Source organism: Dermochelys coriacea, chromosome 19 (assembly GCF_009764565.3).
Source record: "Dermochelys coriacea isolate rDerCor1 chromosome 19, rDerCor1.pri.v4, whole genome shotgun sequence".
Lineage (NCBI taxonomy): Eukaryota > Metazoa > Chordata > Testudines > Dermochelyidae > Dermochelys > Dermochelys coriacea.
The window spans coordinates 11202746-11229405 of NC_050086.2; the positions used below are offsets into that span (position 1 = coordinate 11202746).

General features: G+C 54.1%; 1 protein-coding gene across 2 annotated transcripts; it reads right to left on the reverse strand.

Moving 5' to 3' along the window:
- Nucleotides 1-1545: 1545 nt before the first annotated feature.
- LOC119845393 (counting factor associated protein D-like) lies at nucleotides 1546-25166 on the reverse strand. Of its 2 annotated transcripts, XM_043506121.1 has the most exons (12): nucleotides 25029-25166; nucleotides 20869-20913; nucleotides 20224-20285; nucleotides 15907-15999; nucleotides 14560-14732; nucleotides 12982-13219; nucleotides 11762-11954; nucleotides 10891-11084; nucleotides 8044-8135; nucleotides 4972-5161; nucleotides 3593-3713; nucleotides 1546-2591 (listed from the first exon to the last, which is right to left on the reverse strand). In XM_043506121.1, the coding sequence occupies exons 4-12, from the start codon at nucleotides 15938-15940 to the stop codon at nucleotides 2483-2485; spliced, it is 1344 nt and encodes a 447-aa protein (XP_043362056.1). In that variant the 5' UTR covers nucleotides 15941-15999; nucleotides 20224-20285; nucleotides 20869-20913; nucleotides 25029-25166; the 3' UTR covers nucleotides 1546-2482. The 2 variants fall into 2 exon arrangements, with proteins under 2 accessions (XP_043362056.1, XP_043362057.1); XM_043506122.1 differs by lacking the exon at nucleotides 3593-3713.
- Between the last annotated feature and the right edge of the window lie 1494 nt (nucleotides 25167-26660).

Here is a 26660-nt window from a genome sequence, read left to right on the forward strand (position 1 = left end):
AGCACAACACGCCCGGCACGGGAGCCCGCGTGGGAGCGCTGGTATGATGCAGGATGTAAGCAGGAAGGCAGGACTTCTGCAAGTGGCTTCCCCTTGGCCAGGGTCACTCTGTGGGGAAACTCATGAGCTGGGCAATGCTCCTGGGTTGCACCCTTGGGTTTGTGGTCCTTGCTGCGTAGGTGCCAGGCTGAGTGCCCTGCATTCCTGCTAGCCACCCCAAGGACTGCAAGCTAGGTGCCCTCCTCCATGTGTATCTAAAACATAATCCCCTAGCCCCCTGCATCCCGATAGCCGAGGGAGCTGTATCCAGTGAGGGATTCCTAGAAGAACCAGAACTGACCTCACCTAGGACGTGATGCTGCTGCAGGATGGGGGATCCCAAAGCGTGGAATGATGGTTCTCTAGGTGGGCTCGCAGCTCTGACTGCCCACTGGGAGGCTGCCTGGGGAAATCGCGCAGAGAGAGACCATGGAATTTGCTGGCCTGCACAAGGGCAGCTAGCCAGGGCCCATGGGTGAAGGGGGTGGCTGCAGGGCCCCCAGCGCAGAAGAAGACGAGAGGTTCAGAGGCTGCACAGCTGAGGATGTGGAAAGCAGCCGAACTCCCAGGTCCCACAGAAAGGACAGGGGTGTGCTGGGCTGGCCCCATTGAATCCTGCGTGCTCAGCAACAGCTGACTGAGTCAGTGCTTGGCTGGGAGATGGCCAAGGTCCCCGCAGCCCCCTGCTGGGGTGGGTGCTGGTCACTCCCTTCTCCGAGTCACGACGGCATGTCACAGTTCAGGGCCACTGCACCGGGATTCCCAGTCCCTGGTCCCCCCATCCAGCCCCTGCACCGCTGGAAGAGGGAGCCTTCCTATCTCTGGAGGCTACACTGTCTCCCCTGGCAGCAACGTGTGCACCCTGTACGCTGACAGGACGCAGCGGCTAGCAGCTCCATATCAGCGCTGACCCTTCCCTCAGACACAAAGAGCATGACCCCTCTGGGCAGCCTCCCTAGCTCATCATGGAGGAAGCCAGAGGTTTTGGCATCTGGGTCCGGAGCAGTTGGAGATTTCTGGTCCCCGGGGAGATGTAGGGGAACAGTTTGGGATCAAGGGGTAAGGCACATTAACCGGACTCTTCGGCTCAGATGATCAGCAGGGAGATAAATAACAATGCTGATCTTTAAAGGTACATCACTAGGGTTCAGAGTTAACAACTAACTGAGGAAAAACAGGACAGTTCTCACATAACAGAACTCTCATTTCAGGCTCCCTGCAGACTCAGGAAGATGACAACACAGCCGTTACACTCTGTTTGTATCTATGGTTTTCTTCACAACCACGGGGGCTGGCATGATCTTCTCTCTTTTATGCAAGACCGAAGGCTCAGGAGCACAGTCCCCAAGCACAGAGCGGAGCCTGCAACTGGGGAATCCAGGTGGCCTGGCTTACAAGAGGGGTCATTTATGCTTTCCCTTGTGACCACAGCGGCCTAGCGGGGTTCCCCACCCCACCCCATTATTGGCGGGGCCCAGCAAACAGACAACACTCCGAAGACCAGAATACTTTGTGCCTTTACCAGCGAGTTTATTGACAGGGCCAGAATCAGTCGCATCAGCTTTTTCTCTTTGCCAGCTGCAGGCCTGGGAGTTGCCCTAGTTACTGTAACTCACCAGACTGCTAGCCAGCTACAGGGAGAGAGGGGAAGAAGGGCCGGAGCACCACACAGAGAACCCCTCCTTTCAGTTCCCAGCCGGAGCTAGGGCTCCCCCCGCCCGCAGCAGCTGGTCTGACTTCTCCGGTGTCAGGGATGCTAGCTACCTAAAGCTTCCCAAAGTTCCACAAAGGGCTCTTAGCATGTGGGTGCTGCAATCAGGAGGTGAGCTTGCCACACCTGTAGGCAGAGCCCAGCTGGCTTTGATCTAGTGAGATCAAAGCCAGCTTGAGTAACAGCAGCAGTGTGGGCGGCATCATAGGCTAGCTGCTGGAGTTGGGACCCAGGGAGGGTACTCAGGAGGCTGGCCCCTGGCACTAAGTGGCTACACTGGCGTTGTTGCTCAAGCCAGCTTTGATCTCGCTAGATCAAGGCTAGAGGAGACTGCGTCTAGCTAGATCAAAATCCGCTCGGGTCTGCCTACCTGGGCTGGGCTGAAATCAGCTCCAGCTAGAGGGGCTGACCCTGCAGATGCAGCCTCAGGAGGCCCTAGTTGCCCTGAGCTTCCATTTGGCTTCCCGGAGATTTCAGGGCAATCAGCATGAACAAGCAAGAGCCTAGGCCATGCAGGGTCAGGCACTAAAGCACATAGCTTGATCCCGTCCAGAGCACAAGCCAAGCACAGATAACATGCAGGCCCGGCAGGCTGCTAAGAACCAGCATCCCAAAGCCAGCTCGCTTCCCTCTGACCCAGGAGCGGCTGGAGATCATGCCAGGATGGGGTACGTTGCAGCCATCGCCACCCCGCAGTTGTTGTCCTGCACGGACATGAGGATGTAGCTGTCGTTATCCCAGCAGGTGGACCAGGAGTTTTTGATGAGCCAATAGCTCTCCCCTTGCAGGACCCCGTAGCCCATGGCCAGCACCGCATGGTTTCAGCTGCCGCTGGCATTTCCTATGGCCAAGAGAAAAGGAGATAAGCAAAGGGATTTCTCATGCTGCTATTAACCTGCTGTGATTACTCTCCTCCCTGGCATCCGGGCTCTTGCATTCCCAGGAAGCCAAAAGACAAGTCTCCTGTAGAGAAACAGCCTCAGCCAAAGCAGCCCTGGAGTGATCACGAGTGAGGACTCCCCATAGGGGCAGATCCTTGGATACTAAGGCCCGTAGAGACCATTACGCCCATCAAGTCCGACCTCCTGCCTACCACAGCCCAGAGTGCCCCACTGAATCGTTTCTGCATCAGATGCCGTGGTTTGGGACTCTCCTGAGACGTAGTTTCCTCCACACCCCACAGTGTGAATCAAATGCCTCCCTGAAGGCAGCTTGGAGAGTTGTATAGTCAGGTCTATTTTACATGGGGCCGTGCCAAGAGGGAGGGGCGGTATCGACCGCCCGGCTAGCCTAGTTCTGCCAGGGAAGTTATTTGGAGCACCTAAGATAGACTATGATTGCCACCTGGTGGCGGAACCCATGCAAAGCTCTTGCCAAGCTCTTAGCGCAGGGGGCTGGTGCATTGCATTGGAAGACCCCCAAGCATTGCTCCACTTATCAGGGATTCTTCAAGCACGAGAATGCAACACCTTTCTAAGTGCTGTCATTGGGGGGTTGGGGTGGGGCATGATTGGGGGCAAAGTTTGCAGATGGGAGGCAGGAATCCTGGGGTGCCAGGCCATGGAAGCCTGGGCCCAATGTGACCGAAAGCACCGCTGTATTCCCCCTTTCCCCCCAACACACTGTTGTGATCATCTTTATACAAAATATGCCTTGTCAGGTCTCATTTGAAAACTTACAACTTGTTGGTCAATAACATCCTGGTGAAAGATACGCAGCGACATTCTATGTAAGGTTATGAATTCCCCCTGCACAATGTTAGCGCATGTTCAAACTGCCACAGCCCTGCCTAGGCAAGAGTTGTTAAGCAGGTCTAGCCTAAACAAAGCAATGTGGGTTCACCTCAATGTACATGTAAGTAGTAAACAGGGTCCTGGGGCTGGAGACATAGCAAGTCTACATTTCAGCATGCACAGGGGAGAAGGAGCCACCTTCACCAGCAGATCCCATGTCACCTTCTTTACTGTGTGAATAAACGTGGCTTTGAGGGGAAAACTTCAAAAGAATTCACCCTCTGGAGTGGGTGGATTGCAAAAGTGAGGGGCAAAAACACCCCAGGGATCTCTTCCTCTTTCACACACATCTGAGATGACAAAGGAACCAGCCCTTTGGCTTTGCAGGAGATCCTGACTTCAGAATTTGGTCAGCATTGTCGCTGGGAACCTGTCGTGATGATTTTACCTTGAACCAAGCCTCACTTGCCATGTTTTAGCTACCAGACAGTGGTCCAGCTTTATTTCTCTCTTACCCATGTCTGACTTTCCCTCAAAACCTCCCTTCCTCTTTGTAGATAAATAAACGTATTTTATTTTTAAACTAAACTAATCCAGGGCTGTGTTTAAACCAAACTGTTTGGTAACTCCAGTTAACGTAGCAAATTGTTGAATTCTGACCACTTGAGGGACCGGTAATAGCTGAACTGTCCAGGAAAGGGCTGGGCCATGCAGAACACACGTTTTGGGGAAAACCCTGGGACCGGGAGTGTGCTGGGGTCACCCTTTGAGTAGTAACTGAGGCTGGTGGAAGCCAGAGCATGAGTGTTGCTCACAGGCTGCTGGGCTCAGAGTAGCTGGACCAGTGCTGCAGCCATATACAGACACTCAGGGTGTGACCTGCCTGCTGTTTGTGAGCAGCCATGGCTGGGAGCTATCACAGCAAAGCATTGTGAGGCGCCCAAGGTTGCATGGCAGGTGGTGACGCAACCCCTCACGGGGCTGGATTGCATCCCAGAATGGGACACCCAACCCTTGGATTTCTAGGGTCTCTGCTGCCTCCCTTCAACACGCCTTTGGAGTGCCTGGTAGTGATCGGGGGGCCAGCCTGGCTCTGTGCTGTTTGGGTACTCTTCATCTGGGGGAATGTCCTGCCATGCATGGAGGTGGCTCTGTACAGTTGCAATAGGCACCAGCACCCCCAGGCTGGCAGCCATGTGTGGCCCCCAGAGGCACTGGGAGAGGGAGGGGGTGCCCGAGTAGCAGAGAGCAGTGTGATGCACTAAAGGTCCACCCGGCCCATGGTGCTGGAGCCAGCAGAGAAAACCCTGGATGGAACAGAACAGCCTGGGACTCTCCTGGCCCATGGGGGTGCGCAGCCACCCTGTCTCCTGAGCAATCTGGGATCCAGCAGCCTCTGGCAAAGGGTTACCATGACACAGCCTCTCCTGCTAGCCATGCAAACTCATCCCACTGGGAGCGCTGCGCAGCTGGCAGGGCTGGACTCACCACACTGGGGTTCATAGTAGACACCGTTGGAGTAAAATATGAACGACTTGGTGGAGGCGTCGATGCTGACGACTACAGGGCCGTTCTTGAAGATGGCGGCTCTCAGGGCGGTGATGTCGCCGGCCGGGACGTTGACGTAGCCCGTGATGTTGGTGAGGAGCTCAGACGAGTTGTAGTGGCAGTATCCATTCTGGGAGGCAGGCGGAACACGGGAGTTTAACAGCAGTATGGCTTGAGTGTCCCCGTACAGCCAGAATGCTCACAGAGCAACCTCCATCCACCCCCTCACTGCGGCCAAGCCTGGATAAGAGCCAGATGATGCCAGCTGATCCGTGAGATGCCACCAGCTCAGACCCAGCCAGCCGGACACTCTCCTGCCTGCTCAGCCCAGGGAGAACCAGCAGCAGTTCTGGCAGCTGGGCTGGCCCATTAATGGGACACTCCACAAGGCAAGGAGAAGAGTTCGGTGCATCTGTTAAGCCCTGGCATAGCTGGGACATGGGTGGTCAGGCCTAGCAGATAGGACGAGGAAGAAGGCTTGGTGGGAGTCAGGGCTCAAGCCAGGGGTCAGAGCCAGAGGCAGAAAGCAGGAGTCAAGGTGAAGGTCAGAACCAGAGTCAGGAGTTAAGGATCAGGAGCCAAGCCAGGAATCAGAGCCAAAGAACAGAGCCAAGGTCAAAATCAGGGACCAGAGCAGGGCCTGTGGTGGCAATAAGCCACATGCTGCCAAGCTGCACAGACAGCTTCCTGAAACGCCCTCCATGCTTAAATAGTGCACGTAGACCAATCAGAAGTGATGGCGGGTGCCGCAATTGGGTCTGCACGGGCGGCACTTCCTGCAGTGCTTATTCTCCCAGGGCTTATTCATTGCAACTCTGCCGGGCTGCTGAGAGCCACACCAGTCCCCTGGCACTCTGCAGATCTGGGTTCTAGTCTTCCGGAGCCTTACAAGTCCCCTCTCATCATTTAACAAAAAGCCCTTGGGAGCCAGGCGCTGCAGAGGGGCTGTACTGAGGGTTACAGCACTAAATGGGAGCCAAGGAGAAGAAACACTCGCGGGACTCAGAGTTGAGTGGAGCAGGTAGGGGTTTGCTTGGATCTGAGATTTCTGTAACAGGGACGAGAATTCTGCAGCGAGGGGAGACTTCAGGATCTTCAGAAGCAATTGTTTATCTATCAGTTCCTCCAAGGGTTTTATACCACTGCCCATCACACCTTCCATGTAAAATCAAAGCCCCTGCACATTGTCTAAAACTGGTTATAATGTCAAGGAAAAAATAAAGGCTCCCCCTGCTCCCATCTCTCTGGATTGGAGGTAGGAGAACGTAGCTAGTAAGTTATATCACAACAGACTGGGCTCCCTGGAACATTAGCAAGACGGGCCCTGCAGCACCCCTCTCCTCCTGCAGCCCCAGCGCTAGGTGGCCCATCCACTCTACAGATAACTTCAGAATTCAGACGGCTAGTTCTGGACCACATCCTGCCCTCATTGAAATCAATGATAAATCTCCCTTTGGCTTCAGTGGTGCAGGATCCACAATGAGCACCAGGAAATTCAGCCACCAGGAGCACATTCTAGCTAGATGCTGACTGGTTTCATCGCCTGCTATCCCAGTGCCTAGCCTGGGCTCTGGGTGCTGATATCCGCCCACAGGTATGAACCTCTGCCTGACCCCGCTAATATCTAGGGCATGCTGGAGACTCATCTCATGCCAGGTCCCTGCATGGTGAGTGGAGGGGTAGATTTCGACTTCTCTAGCCCCATCAGAGCACTGGAGGCTGGTGAACAGAAGCTCACAATATCCATTGTCTGGCAGCCAGGGAGGAGCCAGCCCAGGACCATGTCTGAGACTCACCATCTGCACAAGAGACATGCTGTGGGGTGGGAGTGGGGGAGGGGGAAATCAGCTGCTCCCAGGATCCCATCCCAGACCTTTTCCATCTTTGCTGGGCCCTGCACCAAGCTCCCCGGTCAGCAGCCCCAGTCCTTTGCCCAGGGAGCCCACAGTTCAGCGGTCGGGAGCCGGGGGCATTTCTCTGGGGCTTTCTGCGTCACATCCCCACTCGGCCCAAGGGCACGCTGCTCGAGCAGGTAGAATAAATTCTCTCTGTGGCTCCCCTAGCAGGTGCCTAGAAGAGCAGCCTGACTCCCCTGGTCTCTGTACGGCCCGTAGGACTTGGCGCTCGGTATGCCGCCGTGCTTCCTGACCCATTTAAAGGCCTGTCAAGGGAGGCCGCCGTCGCAGGCGTGGTTCCCGAAGCCCCAGGAGCAGTCCATCAGGGCTTGCTGAGACGGGGGGTCAGGCCTCCCGTCTGGGGAGGAGAGGGGGAGGGCAGGGTTGGGCACAGAGAACTCAAACCTGAACTTCACCGTCCCCTTTATGTCAAGGCTGACACATCACACACAGGCTCACCAAGACCACATCCAGGGAGATACTACATCCCCCCAATGGGGACGGCGCTCCCCTTCCATGCTCTGGGGACCGCTCTCCCTCCATCCCTGGGCTGGGATACATGGCCCGCAGGAGCTGTGTTTCGGGTGAGCATCATCCTGTCAGGGATGCCAGTGCAGCCAGCCAGAGCTGCTCATGCTGGGGAACTCCTGGGGCAGGACTCCGGATGGAGTTACAGCCATGGGGCTGAGAGCAGGGACTCCCCCATCAGCAGCAGAAACTAATCTGCTCTGGAGGCTTTCGGCAAAGGGGAAGGAGGCCACAGCTTGTGCTTAAGGCACTGGCCAGGCCCACAGCGGGTCTAGGTTTGACACCTGGCTCGTTGAGTGGCCCTGGAAGTCACTTCTTCTCTCGGTACTTCACTTCCCCACCAGTTACGTGGGGATAACGATACTGCCCTTCTCCTACCCTCTGCCTTGTCTCTGCAGTGTGTCAGCTGTTCTGGGCAGGGGCTGTCTCTTACTGTGTGTGTGTACAGCTCCCAGCACAACGGGGCTGTGATCTCAGCTGTGGCATCTTGGTGTTACCACAATACATAAGAGCGTTGAAAGACCCACAACGGGGGCTGTCTTGGCTGCCTGTACAAGCTGAGGGTGTGACAAGGCAGCTGGGCTGGTACCTTGAGGAACAGGGCACCTTCTAATCCTCCTGTAGCAGCAAAGCTCCAGCAGGAGCCGCACAGAGCCTGGTCCTTCACTGGGGTCACCGCACCTGGGGGAGAGAATAAGAAATGAGCCACATGCGGTAGAGAACTCAGATCTTCCACATTTCAGCTCTCTGATCTCCCCGGCCTCTGAACACCTGGAGTTACCATGCCACGTGGCCTCTGTACCACGAGATGGCCATTCTTCTCTTCCCCTTTCCTCTAGCAATTGCCACTCGTTGCCCTTCTCCCCCACCCTAGGTGCCTCGATACCCTGAACAAATGCAGCATGAAGAGCAAGCGGCAAACTTTTGGGCCATCTTGCCGGATAGAATAGGCCCACGCACATGACTCAGTGGGTCATGAGCATGAAGGAGGAGTCCAGTTTCCATCACACTCCTGGTACCAAGCTATCGCTCGTACTGCTGGATTCGTGGTTATTCCAGTGGGAGGCCAAAGTCAGGGTCCGAGAGGAGTCTAAGCTGGCATCAGTTACACCTTCCGGGCCCCTCAATGCGGGAGTGACGACTCGGGATACATTGACACTGGAGCTGGAGGGGTCATTTCCAACTCCGGGAGACACCACCCGTGCTAGCTTTGATCCAGCTAACCTGCTAAAACCAGCAGCGCCAGCCTGGTAAGACAAACGGCAGGAGGTGCCAGCCACCCAAGTACGTACCTAGGGTCTCAGATGGGATCCGACTGGGGTGGCTAGCTCCGTCTGCTGCTACATTGCTAGCTTTAGCTTGCCAGCACGGGTTATGTCTACACCCCCAGCTGGTGGACACCACACTCCTAGACAACCTACACCCTGCCAGTCAGACACTCACCCAGGTGCTGTGGCATCCAACAGCCTATGCTGGGTAACCTACATGCCAAGCGGCTGGCAGGGACGGGGGCTCAGCAGGAAAGGCAGCTAGCAGGAGGGTTTGAATTAAAGCAACCCGCCCCAGGGGATTCCTCTCTGAATTCAGGCCGTCTCTCCCCAGCCCAGCCAGCACTGGTTAGTCTGAAGCCATCATGTGAATGGACTGAAAGGGCCTCACACCTTGTCTCTTCTCCCCCCCCGTGCTGACCTGGGAATTCGCCCTACTATTCCTGAGTGTTGGGAACTGGGAGTGATGCTCGTCGCTGCCCCCCTCTGTTGAGTTATGGTAGAACAACTTGTTCCAGGAGGAGCCCTACACCAGGGTCGCCATCTCCAGAGTAACCCCCAGCTGGGATGGCCCTGCAGACACCCTGCCCTCAGCTCCCTCTGGGTTCTCTGCATTAATTGACTCCCAGAGCCGAGAGCTAAGCCCTGGCTCCCCCTTTCATGGGCTCTGATTTACTACCCTCGGGAGCCTCACCCTTCTTCTCCCCAGCCCTCCGCTCAGGGCCTGTGCTGGTTCAGGCCAGCTGTAGCCTACAGCAGCTTCTCCTAGGTGGACCTGTCTTCGCTTAGCGCTCTTCCTCCCTGGGCAGGGAGAGGTCAGCAGGCAGGCAGCCCTGCTTCCCCAAGCTGGTGTCTCTCCCGCTGTGAGACAGAGGAGGCAGCAGATATCCTGCCTTCCTTCCTAGGGCTCATCCGGGTTGGCTGCAAGAGGGGAGCCCTGCCCATGCCCCTGCTTCCCTCCAAGGCTCCGGGTCCTGAGTCCTTAAAGAGACAGATGATTCCCCTGGGGCCATCTTCCTCTCCTCCAGCACCCACCTCGGCCCTTCCCTAGGCCTTCATCTGCCCAAGGAGTCCCAGGACGCCTAGAGGAACATGCCATGGATTAGGGGCCAACTGACCCGTAGCCCTTTAAAGGGGACAGTCAGCCTCTCCCAAGCTCCATCCAGGCCCCATCTAACAGGATGGCAGTTGAAAGGTGGGTTGTGGTGGGGCGGCTGCCCCACACCCATGTGAGACATGGCTAGGGCAGGCCAGAGTGGCTGCGCGGACTGGCAGCCAATCAGGGAGGGCCTGTGGGAGAGGCAATCAGGGCTGAGCAGGAGGCGGCCAATCAGGGCCAAGCTCAGCCATATATAAAGGCTGCCCAGCAGCACAGTCTCTCTCAGACCTTCAAGGGAGAAGGTCCCTCTCCTGAGGGAAGGAGACCAGCACCCTGGACAGCGCAGTGGTGGGCAGGCTTGGGGGAGCTGAGGAGAGCTCCAGCCCAATACCTGTCAGGCTGCGGGCCCTGATTGGAGGGGCCTAGAGGGTGCGAGGGGCCAGAGGGGAATTGGCCCAGGGAGGATAGATGAGCGAGAGATGAGAAGGAGGGCAGGGAGGCTCCCACTAGAGGGTCCCTGGGCTAGGACCCAGAGTAGTGGGTGGGCCTGGGTCTTGGCCCCCCTTTCTCCTTGCATTGCACCTGGCCAACGAAGAGCAGCTGTGTTGGACTGCAACGTGCCCCAGATGTGAGGGGCTAGACTCCAAGTTGCGGTTAACCAGGAGCCTGCCCCCCCCCCCCCCGATGGCTAAGGGGCACTGTTGGAGGGCAGTGACCAGAAGCGGACTTCGCCAAGCAGGGAGCAATGCGGGTCCAGATACCAATGGGGAAGCAGATAACAGATGGGACACCACCGGCAGAGGGCGCCTCGCAGAGGACAGAACTAATTCCCAGACGTGCCAGCAGGAGGTGCTGTGGTGGTGAGCCCCGACTCCGTCACATGGGTATAAAGCAGGGAGCCGCCCAAGGCTCTGGCAGGCCTAAGGGCTGCATTCCAGCATCGCCTGGTGGCAGAGGGTGCTTCCCACTTGTCAGGGGACTGTGGGAGAACAAGGACTTTGCAGCCAGTTGGGGTATGAAGCAGCCCCCAGGATGTGTGGTCAATGCTGATGCAGGTGGCCTTCCTCACCGTACAGCCTCCAGGCCAGGTTCTCAGGCAGGATGATGCCAGCATACTGTGCCAGTGGGAACGGCTGCCCATTGTTGGGAGTTTGCTCCTGCAGCCTCCCCCGCAACACGGCCAACTCCTCAGAGGTGCGGTTGGCCAGGTGGTTCAGTGCCAGCTTGTAGGGCAGATGGGCTCGATTCTTGGAGTGGACATACCTGGGAGGGGATAGATGCCATGAAGAGAGGGGGAGCTGGGCAGCTCTGGCTGGTGGGCAGTCCTGGTGTACCCTGGACACATCCCTGCAGCAGCCCCTCACACGCATGCTTAAATAACCACAGTTTGGTGCTAGGTCAAGTGACAGTCGGAGCACAGAGCAGTTATCTCCCAAGACAAGCATCTCCTCCCCTCTCACTATGAAGCCAGTAGCTGATTGATGGCTAGATACTCGGGGCATGATTTGCATTTACACTGCCAGAAGGGTGAATGGCGGGGAGCCTTCATTCTAGTTAGGAGTGGGGAGCATGAGGCAGGGTGGGGGGCCCAGCTGTCTCTGGCCTTCTTGGTTCTCTGTGAGTTCTCAGAATAAGTGATGCAGGGCAGAGGGGTGGAGTTCTGGAGAGCCGGGTTCTAATCCATCCAGGGCATGGAGCAAGAAGAGGTTTCATGCGCTGGCATAGGCCCGACACTGACATTATGGGAAGGGGCCAGGATCAAATTAATCCCGTGTTGCTCTGGGCTGGCCTGACCCTTCGGCATGTCCAGGCTGGGTCAGAGGAACAAGCTAATCTGGGATGACACATTCTCTGCACCCACCTTTCCCTGCCCCTCCCTGAAAACCAGCACAGCATCCCAGGAGCCTGGCCCCCTCACCCCAATATCTGAGCTCCCGCACCTCATGTTGTGAACGAAGGTCTGTGCCCTGCGCTCGAGCTCCTTCCCGCTGCCGTACTCCTTCCTGCACTCCCGCCGGTAGTGATGGAACAGCTGATGGCCTCGATCCGCCTGCCTGCCCATGAAATCCCCCATGGGGTTGGCGAGGATATGATGCTCCACTCCGTCTCCCGGAGGAAACTCACACTCCATGTCTAGGACCGAGCCGGAGGTTAGTGGGGAGGTTACGGCACGCACCAAAAAGCCATTGCTCACAGACACCCGCCGGCAATCCCCCGATCTCTGTACCACCCCCTGCTTGCAATATCTCAGATCTCACAACCCAGCTGCCAAGAACACATGGAGTGCCGCACGTCAGCCTGAAACAAATCCTTTGTTCCTTGCCCAGAGCAAGATCCACCAGAGAAACTCAGCATGCTACCTTTAGCCCATGGGTCAGTGAGAAGCGGTTCAGACAATGTGTCTGCAGGGGGTCAACAAGTCACAGGCTCCCCTCTGGACCAGGGCCCCTGGACATGCCAGCATGAAAATTGCTGCTCATTGGTGTGAATCCGGATCTCCCTGCCTCTGAGTGCTGGCTGGGCCACATTTCAGGGTCTGTTTAACAGGAAACCTCTATCCGCTCTTGCCCCAACACACACTTAACACAGGGCCAAACTGGCACAAATCCAGAGTGACACCATCATTCTAGCAGGACTCATCTGATCTCTGGGGTAAATGCACACAGCTCCAGACCAGGGGCCTGCCCTGCTCCCACCCAGTTGGCAGGGCATAGCTGCACAGGGAAGGTGGGTCAGAATGTTGGACTGAATGGTTCCTCAGGGGGGCCTGGATCTGCTGGTACCAGCATTAGCTGGGGCACATGTTGTGAAAGGATTAACTAGCCATATGTTTCCACGTCTCTCATCAATGCAAATCTGCAGAGATTTAGCAGCAGCCAACAGGATCACGTGGAGACTTGGCCACTCCTGATTGACTCACTACACTGATAGTTTTTCCTGGTCTGCAGGAGTGAAGCCAGCGGGCTCCTGTTCCCACTGCACCTCCTGGCCATGTTTTGGGGCTTCTTCTGGCAGCGTCCTGGCTTGGAGATCCCGGCACTGGGTCCCCACAGGACTCGGGGCACATACCTCCCTGCTCAGGCTCAGGAGCTCTGGCTGAGGAATTTCCCCAGCTAAGCATTTCCCCAGCATGGAGGGAGGAGGGGGAACTGCCACTCACTGCTTGGGAGGTCCAAGACCCTGGGTGGGTAGCTGTGGGTGAAACCACTGTAGTCTAGCTTGCACTTGTCGTAGTGGGAGCCTAGCAGGCTCTTGAAGCCCTGCATCTCGTAGAGGACGGGCACGGGGCCGTCAGCGGAGCTAGCCACCCACAAGGTGTAGATGTTCTTCTGGCCCCAGTAGGACACGTTCTGCCACACGGTGCAGAGCTGCCCTTTGTAGAACTCCTCCCGCACGGGCTGGGGAGGGGACATTGCAGTCAGTACCGCATTGTCTTAAGGCAGCATTTCTCAAACTGGGGGTCCTGACCCAAAAGGGGGTCACAAGGCTATTGTCAGGGGGTCGTGAGATCACAAAAAATACTGCGATCGCCTTTAGGCCCTTTGCTAGGGTTCCCGTATTTCAAGTTCCCAACGAGAGGATGCTGCTGGGGAGAGGGCGAGGGGGAGCATGGGCACAGCAGCTGCCACTCTCCAGCCGCCCAGCTCCAAAGAGAGCACAGAAGGAAGGGTGGCAAAACCAAAGCACACATTTGTTCACATTTCAAAAATGAAAACTGAACGTGCAGGACGATTTCAGGGCCTGCCTCAGTTTCCTGGAGCTGCAATTGAAAAAACAGTGCGTTTCCAAACAGCAGCAACTCTTGCAGTACGTGTCCAGATACTTATTTGTATACAGTTGTGTATAAAGCCACAATCCTTGGACAATGTTATGATGATTGCCCCAATCACTGGAAACGGCTTCCAGCTCCCCAAGCTGGAGCCTGTTGTCTATTTTTCCCCCCAGAAAACGTGTTTCTTAAATGTCCCCGTATTTATTCCTGAAAACTCTGGCTTTCCACTCTTTGAAAGGCTTCAGGGCTGGGCCCCTGACGTACAGAACACTGGCTGCAACCGGGCATGGTGCACAGCTCTGCCAATGCACCTCCAGCCCATCCTGCAGCAGTTCTAGCCCTGGCTCCAACAGAAGAGCTGCCAGCCCCGCCCGCTTGTGGGATGGACGTTCCAAAGGCACTGCCAGCTGTGCCCTCGGCTTCCCAGCCAGGCGGAACCAACCCTCCAGAGAGTGGCTCGCGTGGGTGGAATTTTATTTCACCAGCAGCTGCGGTGCCTGGGGGAGGAAATCAGGTTCAGTCTCCCCCGCCACCGGCCCCTGATTCGGGGCCATGCATTCCTTAAAGGAGCAGTAGCAGCAACTGGGAAGATGCTTTCCACCCAGGTGCACTAGGGGAATGCCAAGCGTCAGCCCCTCCACACCTTCCCCTCCAGGGAGGACCGCGGCAAAGGGTACTGGGAGCGCTGGAGGGACTAGACCCAGGCTTGTCCCCTGCATTCAGCTTCTTCTGAGCCCCCAGCAAATGGACACAGGAGAGGAGCGCGTATGAGGGGTGGCTGGGCTCCTCGTTCAGACTTATTCGGGTCTAGCAAGCTTTGGGAAGACGCCATTTCCTACAAGAAGCCTTGGTGGGGTGGGGGGTGCCCAGCTAAACCAGCAAGCCACCTAGGCCAAAGGAATCCATTTGCTGTGAACCAAAGACCCGACCTACTGGCGTTTCCTCCTGCCTTTTGCCAGGCCTCACCTTGAAGCCGTCCAGCCTGGGGAGGACGCTCTGTGGATAGACGCGCTTCCCGGGTCTGCCGCTGATCCGGAAGCACTTCCGGACGTTCAGCTCTAGCTCAGTGGTCTCTGGGGTGATCTTGTAGAGGGCACCAAATGGCCTCTCTGTCCCATACTGGAAGGTGACCACTTGCCCTAGGAGGCAGGGAAAAGATGTGGGAAGGGCAAGATATTTCATGGGCCCAGCGAGGGAAGGGGAGAAACCGCTGGGGTCTCAGCCTCTCCCTGGGCAGGCTGTGAAGGGGGAATGGTACCGAAGGTCTAACTCTCAAGCTGAGAAGTGTCGCTGTCCGTAGCTTTTCACACCCACCTGGGGCAGATTCCGGGGAGATGGGGAAGCAGCCCTGGGAGCTGGTGTGACGCTGAACTCCCTGCAGCCAGTCCATAGCCACAATGGGCTTGGCTGCCCCGTTATCCCCTCTGTGCCCAGCCATGCCAGGCTGAACAGCAGAGGGAAAGCGAGGGTCTAGCAAGGGCTGAGCACCAGACCATGGGGAGCTGGGTGTTCCCCTGCCAGGGAGACAACTGAGCAGGAGCAGCGGAAGTGCTCTAAAAGTGTGTGTGTGCGGGGGGGGGCATAGGTGCCTGAACTATGGCCCTGCCCCCCGCTGCCCTCCCAGGCCCCCCTCCCGCACTGCCCATCCCCCACCCCGGCCCTGTTCCTGCACCGCCTCTTCCCCCCCAGACCCCGCATCCCATTCTTTCCTTTTTGCCCCCTCCCCCTTGTTGCTTGCCCTTATGGCCAGTAAAAAGGGGGGGCATGGCCCCGTGCTCCCCCTTCCCCCCCCAGTTCTGGTGCCCCTGCGACTGACCCACCTGGAGCAACTTACACCCTGTACCACCTAGGGTGCATTGCACCCCCTCCAGCTCACACCCATTTGCAGAGGTGGAACATGCACCCCCCCTTGCACTCGGCCCTCTGCGTGGGGCGGGACTCCCGCTGACACCCCAAGGGGGCCAAGAGAAAGAGGAGCCAAGGGAACATCGAGCAGCTGTGGGAATGTAGGGCCCCTCTCCGCTAGCTCATTCCTTCCCCCACTGGTCAGAGGATCCCCTGACCCAAAGCGCAGTGAGGTAAACGGACAGGCTCCCGCTGGGCTCTGGATCAGGCCCCAAGTCGCAGCAAGTCGAATCAGGCTACCCTCATTCGTGGAGTGGGATGTGGGGGCATGTCAGGCTGGGGGGAGGGGTTTTCCTGGGGTTCATTTATAGCATTCAATACGTCACCTCTGAGTTTGGCCCCAATGGTGGGAACTGGCCCTGCCACCTGGTGAGGAGCAGAGAGAGACCAGGTGCCCAGCATGCCTACAGTGGTAGTACTGGATCCGGCTCTTCTCTCCCATCAGGTCGTACCAGGCTTCAAAGGGCTCCTGGATTTCAGTGAACGGCAGGTCGATAACCCCTGCAGGCCACCAGAACAGGAGCCAGATTAGCCCAAGTCTATACCACTGAGACAGAGGGCCAAGGCCTAATCTCTAGTGTGGCTTCACCGTACAGATGTGGGATGAGCTCAGACGTGTCCAATTCAAGCCACATATGGCACCGCCCTCTGGGCACACCAAGGGCACTAGGGCCAGCTCCCTGTAATGGACGTTAACCCAGGTCAGAATTCTCATTCTGCCCCATTTCACACCCAGAGGAGTCCGACCTCCGTCACAGAGAGCTCCCAGAGATGCAGATTTGTGCACCCCGGCTGCTCCCTGTGTCCTGAGCTACAGACGAGCAGCGCAACGAGACCCAGACCGCTCCATGTGCCCCCCTCGGAAAACGCACTGTGACCCCGCAGTGAAAGCAGCCACCGAACAGCCTGGCCTAGCGGAGAGGAAATTAGGCCAAGCCATTTCACTCTCCGTGTCACTGCTGCTCCCTCCCATCCCAGAACCTCTCGCCACGAATCTGCTCGGTGGTGATTTCCTCCTTGCACTCTCCAGAGGCCGGGTTATGCCAGTTTCACTGTTCGGACACTGGCCAATTGATGCCCACATCAGAGAGACAGAACAAGGGAAAAGTTTTACTCCTGCGAGCTACAATGTTAATTTGATGAACGATCCAGAGCCAGAGTGGCGCAAAGTGACCCGAAAGCTGCTCCTCAGGGAGCAGCTGAGGATTCCCTGGTTGAGGGGGAACCCTGGACTGGCAGCCCCTCCTGGCTCCACCCCCCGATTCAGGCACAGGGCTGGTTGGGAGCAGGGAGAGAATGGGGGTAGAGCATGACGCCCTCGCTGATTTCTGGTGGATGGGAGACAGTTCTAGCTGATGAAAGTCACAGCAGCCACAGGGCTGCTCAAACTTGCACTGGGGACCAATTCATCCCCCAGCTGGCTTAGAGTACGTCTACACTGCGGCTGGAGGTGTAATTTCCAGGCTTAGAGTATGTCTACACTGAGGCTGAAGGTGTAATTTCCAGGCTTAGAGTATGTACACACACCAGCTTTGATCAGGCTTGTGTACTGAAAACAGCCGGGTCACCGCGGCAGCATGGGCTACCTGCCCAAGTGCCATCCTGGCCAGGATCCTAGGTACGTGAGGCAGCTCACCTGGGCCACCGTCCATGCTGCTATGGCTACATTGCTACTTTTAGGGTGCTACCTCGACCACAGCTAGCAGGTATATGTCTGCCTGAGCTGGAAATTACACCTTCTGCTGCTCCTAGAGACGCCCTGGCCACCTCCCCTGGCCCTCAGCCACGTTGAGTGGGAGCAAAGCGCCCAGACGCTGCGCACTCAGTCCCAGGGGATAGGCTGGAACAGTGAAAGGCGAATGAATGCAGGAAGGGAGGCTTCTGGGAAAGACCATTCCTGCAGCCACGTCAGTCTAGCTGGTTTGCTGCAGTCTGGGCTAAGGTCGAGATAAAGCCCCTTTTCTGGCTGGCCGTGACCGGGGCTGTTTTGGAACAAGGAGCCAGCAAACAGGTCCCAGCTGTCCCTCGGATTGTGTAAACAACAGAACCACCCTCTGGTCTCCTAGACAGCTCCAGCGGCTTACGGGGCTGCTTTCCTGTCTCTTCCGCCCCCGCCCCCCCGTTCCTTCCCATTCTCTGCACTGATTGCATTTTTCCTCTTAACAAGAGACACTGGGCGTATGGCCTAGAGCCTTGGCAACACCCCCGGGAGCTTCAGTCTCACCCAGGAGCCTAGGCCGGAGTACTGAACAGCGCTGGACACGTGCCCATTCCTGGGAAATGTTTTAAATGAACAAAAGGACTTCCCAGTAATTGTAATATACAGTAATTGCCTCCCTCTAATGGGGAGGCAGCGTGGCCTAATGGCTAGAGCACAGGAGTGGGACTCGGGAGACCTGGCTTCTATTCCCAGTTCTGCCACTGGCCTGATGGATGACCTTGGGCAAATCATACCGCCCCATCTGGGCCTCAGTTTCCCCATCTGTCAAACGGGGATAATGATCCTGATTCTCCTTTGTAAAGCACTTTGAGATCTGATGATGATAAGAGCTAGGTATTAATTAATTATTATTATTATTATTAACTGCAGAATGGACACCAGTGGGTCTGAGGAGCTAGCTGGACAGGCTAGTCCTGCCATCACCTGTACCTATCGCTTAGGCTGATGCTGCGTGGGGGAGACAGCTTGACAGACAGATTCATTAAGACAGTCCCTGCCCTGCGGTGGGGGAGTTGGGGACTCAGTCAGGGCCCAGACCCTTGCACCCAAGAGGCTCTGTGTGGGTGCATGGGTCCAGCGCACAGATCCAGCTGCATGCCTGAAGCCTAGGAGCTGTGTTGCAAACACAGTGCTTACGACACCACGCAGTCTCCATTGGTGACTCAGGCGTGAGATGCACTGGGAGACAAAGCAGGCAGAGGGTTGGTTTGTTAACATGCTTACTAGGGATGAGGCTCTTCTGTTTCCTTTCCCTTCCCATATGGTGTCTGTCTGGCTGTCTGTGTCTGAGAATGGTGGGAAAGGATTTGATTCTATCTAGATATTGATGCAGCCCCCGGCCCATAGAATCTCCACTAAAAACAGCAATGGATTCATCCCCACAACCCCCTTGGAAAGTACCATTATCCCCGTTTCACAGATGGGGAAACCGAGGCACAGAGAAACACAACGACTTGCCCAAGGTCACACAGGGAGAGCCACAATTGAACCCATGAGTCCCAGGCCAGTGCATTAAGCACAAGACCCGTCCTCCCACTATGGCCGAAGAAGAGCTGAAGTGCCAAGAGATGACTGGCTGGTCTCTGTTAAGTACGACAGTGATGGTGCAGAACATTCCCTTTTGCCACAGCAGTACTGCTGTATCTGGGGAGAGTGGGGTGACCAGATGTCCCAATTTTATAGGCACAGTCCTGATATTTGGGGCTTTTTCTTATATAGGCGCCTGTCATAAATATAAAGGGAAGGGTAACCACCTGTCCATCTGTGGATGTGGACCATCTGTCCACAGTGCTATAAAATCCCTCCTGGCCAGAGACAAAACCCTTTCACCTGTAAAGGGTTAAGAAGCTAAAATAACCTCACTGGCACTTAACCAAAATGACCAATGAGGAGACAAGATACTTTCAAAGCTGGAGGGGGGGAACAAAGGGTCTGTCTGTCTGTGTGATGCTTTTGCCAGGAACAGATCAGGAATGCAGGTCAGAACTCCTATAAAAAGTTAGTAAGTAATCTAGCTAGAAATGCGTTAGATTTCTTTTGTTTAATGGCTGGTAAAATTTGTGTCTTTGTCTCCTTTGTGTCTTTTTGTAACTTCAGGTTTTGCCTAGAGGGATTCTCTATGTTTTGAATCTGATTACCCTGTAAGATATTTACCATCCTGATTTTTACAGAGGTGATTCTTTTACTTTTTCTTTAATTAAAAATCTTCTTTTAAGAACCCGCTTGCTTTTTCATTGTTCTTAAGATCCAAGGGTTTGGGTCTGCATTCACCTGTACAAATTGGTGAGGATTTTTATCAAGCCTTCCCCAGGAAAGGGGGTGTAGCGCTTGGGGGGATATTTTGGGGGGAAGACGTCTCCAAGTGGGCTCTTTCCCTGTTCTTTGTTTAACACGCTTGGTGGTGTCAGCATAGAGTTCAAGGACAAGGCAAAGTTTGTGCCTTAAAAACTTCCTCAACCTAAGCTGGTAAGAAAAAGCTTAGGGGGTCTTTCATGCAGGTCCCCATATCTGGTCCCTAGAGTTCAGAGTGGGGAAGGAACCTTGACAGCTCCTATTACCCCCCCACCCCCTGTGCTGATTTTTCACACTTGGTATCTGGTCACCCTAGGGGGGAAGGGAGATTGCTGGAGGACACTAGCTGTTTTTATAAGGGTTTTTTTTAATCTCTCTGGTTAACATTAAGGCCTGTTGGGCCCCAAGGAGGCTCCAAGCCGTGGGGCCTGCACATGCTCAATTTCCCCATCTGCTTAGTGTGGACAAGCCTAACTCCCCACTAACCAGAGCAGCTGAGCAGTTTAATTCAGCAAGTACAGCACCTTACGATCCACGGATCAGAGGTGCCAGGTCAGGGCTCAGGATTATCCCGAGTGTTTCCTAACACAGGGCAGGGCAGTGCTGTTTCTGTGGTCGAGGTGTCACCAGGAGGTGCACGCACCACAGCCATCTGCCGGAGGGAGAGCATGCTGCGATATAGAGCCTGACCATAGAGTACCGGGTCCACTCACCTGAGACATGGTAGACATTGCCAAAATCAGGGACCGCCCATCCAGATGTCCACCCAGCTCCTGTAAAACAATGATCAGCTGATTTCTCGGCATCAGACATTTCCCTCCACAAACCCAGCCAAAGGGACTAGGAGACAGGGAACCTTTCCAGACTAGAGTGCATTGCAATCAGCTACCCACCTACCTACCTTCAGCAGGGCACTTAAGGAAGAGTCGGTCTTTAATCACACGATCCCACAGAAATCCCATTGGGGGTACTCGGGTGCTTAATGTCAGGCATGTGCTTAAACGCCTTGCTGAATCGGGGCCCTACCGGGAATGGGGAAGATCAGTTGTGCCAACCCAAGATGGGTTTGGTTACACTCAAAGCCCTTTGTTATCAGCATTTGCTGATTTGCCCCCTAAAACTCCCATAGTTTGGAAAAAATCAAATTTGGGTTCTACTGATTTTCACCCAAATTTTGGCTTTTTGGGGACCAGGGAATTTTTTGATCTGAAAGTGGCTGGAGTCAGGAAAAGATGCACACAGTCTTCTGCTGGCACCTTCAGCACAGCCCCACGGGTCAGAGCCCCGTCTGCTTCCCCAGCCACAGGTGTGTGCAGTGGCTGTGTGCATGCGTGTGTGTGCGCACATTATACTCATCACTCAAAAGGCAAAATGCAGGCAACAGAAGAGAGTTTCCATCAGGTCTGGGAGTGGGAAAAAGGGCCAGAAATTAATCACATGAATCATCTCTCTGGGGAAGCTCATCTGGTCCCTGCATTTCCATCAGCATCTGGCCACAGGGTCTGCTGCATCTTCTCTAGCCCGCATCACGACCAGATATTCTACACCTATGGGACTTTGTAAAGCATTTTCTAAGCCAGGAAGGGAACATAGCTCTGCCTGACAGAGCAAGGAGTGGTTGCATTTCAATCCCAGCATGCTTTGCAGGCCATTTTTGCATGGTTATGTCCTCACAGGTGAAATGCAGCCATCCCTGGGGCGGGGCAGGGCATGCTGGCTGCTTGACCGCTTGTAGCAACATGGATGGCAGTTTCAGGGCAGAACCAGAGGAAGGATCGTGTGTGGAGCTGACATTGCCAGGGGATTTAGGAAGGCGGAAGGGAGTTAACCACATTGGGATGTGACTGGGGCTCCGGGGACATTCTGACCGCTTGGGAAAGAGCCACCGGGGTATGACAGCCACAAGGGGGCAGTGTCCTCATTCAGTGTCTCAGCTGGAAACAGCAAAACACCACACATAAGGGGAGAACACCCCCTATTGAGCCCCCTGCCCTGCTCGCTTCAGCACAGCGCCCCCTAGCGCCATGCTGGGGCATTGGGGCCACTCTGCCTGCAAGGGGAGGACCCCATACCGAGCCCCCGTCCCCACTCCCTGCAGCACTGCACTCCCTAGTGCCACATGAAGACAAACACAGACAGTGAGTGGAAAGTGCACACTGCTGAGCCCCCAGCCCACTCTCTGCAGCACTGAGCCCCCTAAGCCATTTCTACACTAGGACCACTTTGACAGTGTAGCTATGCTACAGCAGAAAAGTGCTCCTAGTGGATGCAGCTTATACTGGCAAAATTGCACATTGTACTGGTATACCTTATTCCACCCCCCCAAGTGAAACAAGTGTGTGCATTGAAACTGTGCAAACACAACAAGCTATCACTTAACAGTAAGAGGTTTCCAAGGCCTGCTTGCAAGCTAGGGGTCTCTGTAGGGAAGTGTGTGATCTGGGGCTTGAGCAGTCAGTCTGCAAAGGGTCAGCCTAGAGCAAAGTGGGGTGAGTTGGGCCTCTCTGCTTTAGGACTGATATCAGACTAACTGGTCTAGAATCACTCAGGTCATACAGCTTGTCTTTTCTGATATCGGCACAACATCAGTACTCTTCCAGTCTTCTGGAATTTCCCAGGAACAAAGATCTCCTTAGCCAACTCTTTTAGGATTCCTGGTCCAAGTTATTAGGGCCTGCTGATGAGCTGGAACAAGGTAGTTCGTCAATCCTCATGATATGACTACATCATCCTGCTTCTTTTCTAATACAAACCGGAAATATTTACTGAACCCTTCCTGCATTATTATTAACAATTTTACAATCTCCATCTAGTAATATGCCTATACGCTATACCATTGCTGGGATTTTTTAGGTCAGAATATTCTTTTAAAACTCCTTATTTTCCTTATCTCTGCCAGACATGGAATTTTTGTGATGTCTTTAGCTTCCCTTATCAATTTTCTATACATCATAACTTCTAATTTACATTGATTGCTGTGTCCCCTTTCTTCCATATATCATATGTTGCTGTTTTTTAAAATTTCTAAATGCTGCCTCCACTTCAGCACGGAACCAGAATGGACTTTTGACCAAAGTTGTCCTCTTTCTTGATTTGGTAGCATGGCTTTTTTGTCCATCTAATAAAATCTTCGTAAAGAAGTCCCAATTTTCATTCACATTTTTCTTTCTAATTTTTTCTCCCAATCAATTTCACTCAAAATGTTCCTCATCTTTGAGAGATCAGCCCTCTTGAAGCACCAAGTGTATATATTACTGATTGAGCCTGCCCTCTGTGTGTCCATAGTGAAATAATCCGGTCACGATCACTGGTCCCTAGGCAACCACCATCATTCAGTTCCGTGACTGATTAATCTTGATCTGTCATAATGAGGATCAACGTAGTTACCTCATGTTGGGTGCAATACGTCCTGTAATCAATATAAATCTACTATTTTTAATACCTGGAATGATGTTTTATCACCAGCTGCATGAGAGCTCCAGCATATGTCTCCCAAATTGAACTGCCCCATTATAACACCAGTTCAGCCAACATATTAAACGTTAGTCTCTAAGGTGCCACAAGTACTCCTTTTCTTCATCTGTTAGGAGTAACTTATCCTGCTCTCTGGTTTGATTAGGTAACCTGTATCAGTCCCCATCCCTGGTTTTGTTTGTTAGCATGTGGATCCACATGCATGCAAGATTCTGTGGTTCTGAGTTAGCAATAAAACTAACACAGGTGATAGTGGCTTTAATGTAGAGTGCCAACTGCATCAACCCACCTATTTTACCCACTGTCTTCTTTCTGAACAGATTATAACCAATCAGGTGGGTTTTCCCACCAGATTTCAGAAATGCCAAGTATTTAATTTTTTCCTCATCAATGAGAATGTCTAATTCCTCCTACTTGTTACACAGACTCCTAGCACTGGCATAGAAGCAATTGAAAAATCTCTTTTCACGTTTTTGCCACATCAGTTCAAGTTGGTCAGGACATCTTGAGTTTGAGTTTTGTACAGCATTTGCCTTCTTAGCACCCTCCCCTTTGCACTGGTGGTTTAATGCCCTTAGAGCAGCTCCAGCTAGCCTCCAACAGAGAAGATTAGTCCCCCTAGTTGTGAGATGCAGACCATCCTGTTTGTACAGCCCTCTTTCCCACTGGAATGTGGCCCAGTGTTCCACAAAACCAAAACCTTCAGCCTTACACTGGTCATGCAGCCAACAGCTCACCGCCAGCATTTTCTGCCTTCTCTCGCTCATTGGCCCAATAGGATCTCAGAGAAGATCATTTGGCCTTTCCTTTCCTTCTCACCCCTTCCAAGTGCCTGAGGTCTTCTATAATATGTGTAGTTCTGTGTGATGCCATATCATCATCAGTGGAGACAACTTCATAATCCCACCCAATGTTGTGGTTACATCTCATATCTTCCCTGCGGGGAGATAGCACACTGCCCTATTGTCCTTGTCTCCATGGCTGAATTCTCCATCTTCTCTTCTTAATACGGAGTCACCAATTGTTTACATTCTTAGGATGGTAGAAGAACCTGGCTTGGTTGCTGTTTATTTCAAACCGCAATGACACCCTTCAGGTATGTCCCCTGTAGCTTTCTAGTCCATTCCTCCAGAGACACATTCTTCCACAGTTGACTTGTTGAATACCTGAAGATGTTTTGATACTTCTAGACGGGTTGAATGCCTCCTGGCTCTTTCCCCTCTCGGTCACAAACAGCCTGTTTACCTCTTTGGTTTCTACTATATCCAATTCCTTTATCACTGATCCTTCCCCTTGTGGCATCTGTGAAAATGATTTCCAACTCTGGTTGTCTAAGAAGTTTTCATTGTTTTGCAACTTATGCTTCCACTCCATGTGTCTTCTCCTCCAGTATGGCCACCAGCTTGCACTTCATATACCTGGTATCTATTCTGTCTTCTGGCAGAAAGGAAAACATAGCACGTCCAAGGTAGGTCCCAGCACTTGTTCTCTCCTCATCCATATCTGCTGCCTGGTGGAGAGCTATACTTAAAACAGGAATCACACTCCCTTTGAAACTCAGACTGTTTGCCACTCCCGTTCACGTCAACTGACGTATACACTAAACCTCAAGGCTCAGCTCCCTCCCTCGCCAACAGGAGCGAACAACTCCTCAGACTCCCAACACGGCTCCAAGCCAGAGGTCCAGTGGCTAAAATACTGCACTGGGACTCATGGCTCCTGGAGCTGCCCTAGGCTAGCTGTAAGAGAGTGGGCACATTGTGTCCCTTCTCTGTGCCTCAGTTTCTCCTTCCGGCTTATGTCTACTTCAATTTTAACTCTTTAGGGTAGGGACCGTCTCTCACTGGGCCTATGCAGAGCCTGGCAAAACAGGGCCCTGGTCTCAGATGGGGCAGGGACTGGCCCAATGGGGCCCTGATCTCAGTTGGAGCTACATGCACAATAACTTATCACCATTTCGCCTACTTTTGGTGATTTAGGGAATTGAAGAATCATAGTCCCCAGACATGGTTTTTGCCCCCAAATAAAGATGAGTGGCTCTTACCAGGGTCCTGGGTCTGGGTTGGCAGCTGGGAATGTGGTCTGATCCCACTGCTGACACTAACCAGCGGGGCAGAGCGGTTAAGGTGGATAACAAGTAATCATATTCATATTATATCTGTGGCAATAGCCTCAGCACTGTGAGTGGCTGGTGGCTCAGGAGAGGAAAAGGAACCAGAATAGACACTTCCGGGCTCTTAACGGCAACGTACTTGCTGTTTAGATGGCAATAAGGTTCAATGGTTGAAATGACTGGGAGTCAGGGTTCCTGGGTTTCATGCCCACTTCCGGGAGGCGGGGTCCAGCACGTTAAAGAGGGGGGCACTGGGACTCCTGGGTTCTATCTGCAGCTCAGAGAAGGGAGTGGGGTCGAGTGTGTGTGTTTGCGGGGGGAGGAGGGGAAGCTGGGAGTTATGACTCCCCCATTCTCTTTTGTTCTGCCACTTTTCTCCATCCGTGTTGGGGGACAGGAACCCTCCTCTCCCCAGGGGAGGTTGAGAAGCTCAGATACTTTGAGATCCCAGCTGGATGGTGCTAAAACAGGACAAAGCCTCATCCCTTCCCCAGGGTCTCTCAGAGCTACTAGAGTCCTCTTGGCTCCCCTCCAGGAGGCCCATTTGGCCTGTGGCAAGGCGGTTGCTGGGAATGAAAGGGTTAATGGGAACACACCATTAATGGTGTGTTAATGGGAACAGGTCCCCTACACACCATAATAATCAGCCTGAGGGCCTGGCATTCTCAGCTTCCAGGGAAAGTGGAAGGCTTTTGGCTGAGGCCAGAGAACAAAGCAAAACACCCTCCAGAGAGAACTGTGGGCAAAGCCAGGAAGAGAACATGGGAGCCCTGCATCCCACTGTTGAACCCATTCGCATCCCACAGCCACGGAGAGAACCCAGGCATCCTGACTCTCAGCGTGGGGAGCAATTCACCAGCCAGTGGCTGAGGTGTGGGGGCTCTCTGCTCAGCTCCCACAGGCCAGGCTGTAATGTAATGGCGAGAGACTGATTGATGGTGCCCTCTAGTGGCCACCCTCTGGGGGACTCTGGGACCTGTTCTTAGCAGCCCCCCACATCTCCTGTAGCTTAGAGGGTTGGAGAATTTGTGCTGTAGAACCACAGCTCTTACTCCAGCTCTGCCTGCATGTGGGGTTCTGCACTAACGGTGCCTGTTCTTTACAGCACCCGAATTTCATTGCAACCGTTCCCTGGCAATGTGGGTCCCTCGTCTCCCCCCTGTGGGGTTGAGGAATCCTGCAAGGACCAGGACTGAACTGGGTGGGGCCCTCTAGGCTGGCTAAGGCCTGCATGAGCCCCAGAGGGCCTGGGAGACCCTGGATTCCTGGTGCTCTATACACACAACCCCCTGCCTGCCACCCCTGCTTTGCTACACACACCCCTGGTATTTTTAACAGAACTTTGTTACTAAGTAAGCGATGAAGAAATTCTCAGACAGAAAACTTTGTTCAGCAGGAGTTTGGGATGAGAAATGATCAGTCACTTCAAGACAAAGAGAAACGGAGCTTTAAAAACCCAAACATCAAATAGGCTAGAAAATCACAGCTAAGGTGAAATGCAATCAAGCCCAAGCATCTGAAAGTCTAACACTTGACAATATAAGTCACGCAGCCAGAATCTCC

What these genes read in the sequence shown, in the direction of transcription:
- LOC119845393 (XM_043506121.1), bottom strand. Translation starts at nt 15,940, where the DNA reads ATGGGAGAGAAGAGCCGGATCCAGTACTACCACT. An exon ending in ACCTTCGTTCACAACATGAG is followed by an intron (nt 11,085 to 11,761) that starts GTGCGGGAGCTC and finishes ATCCCCTCCCAG; the next exon opens with GTATGTCCACTCCAAGAATC. An exon ending in CTACTTACATGTACATTGAG is followed by an intron (nt 2,592 to 3,592) that starts GTGAACCCACAT and finishes TCTTGGCCATAG; the next exon opens with GAAATGCCAGCGGCAGCTGA.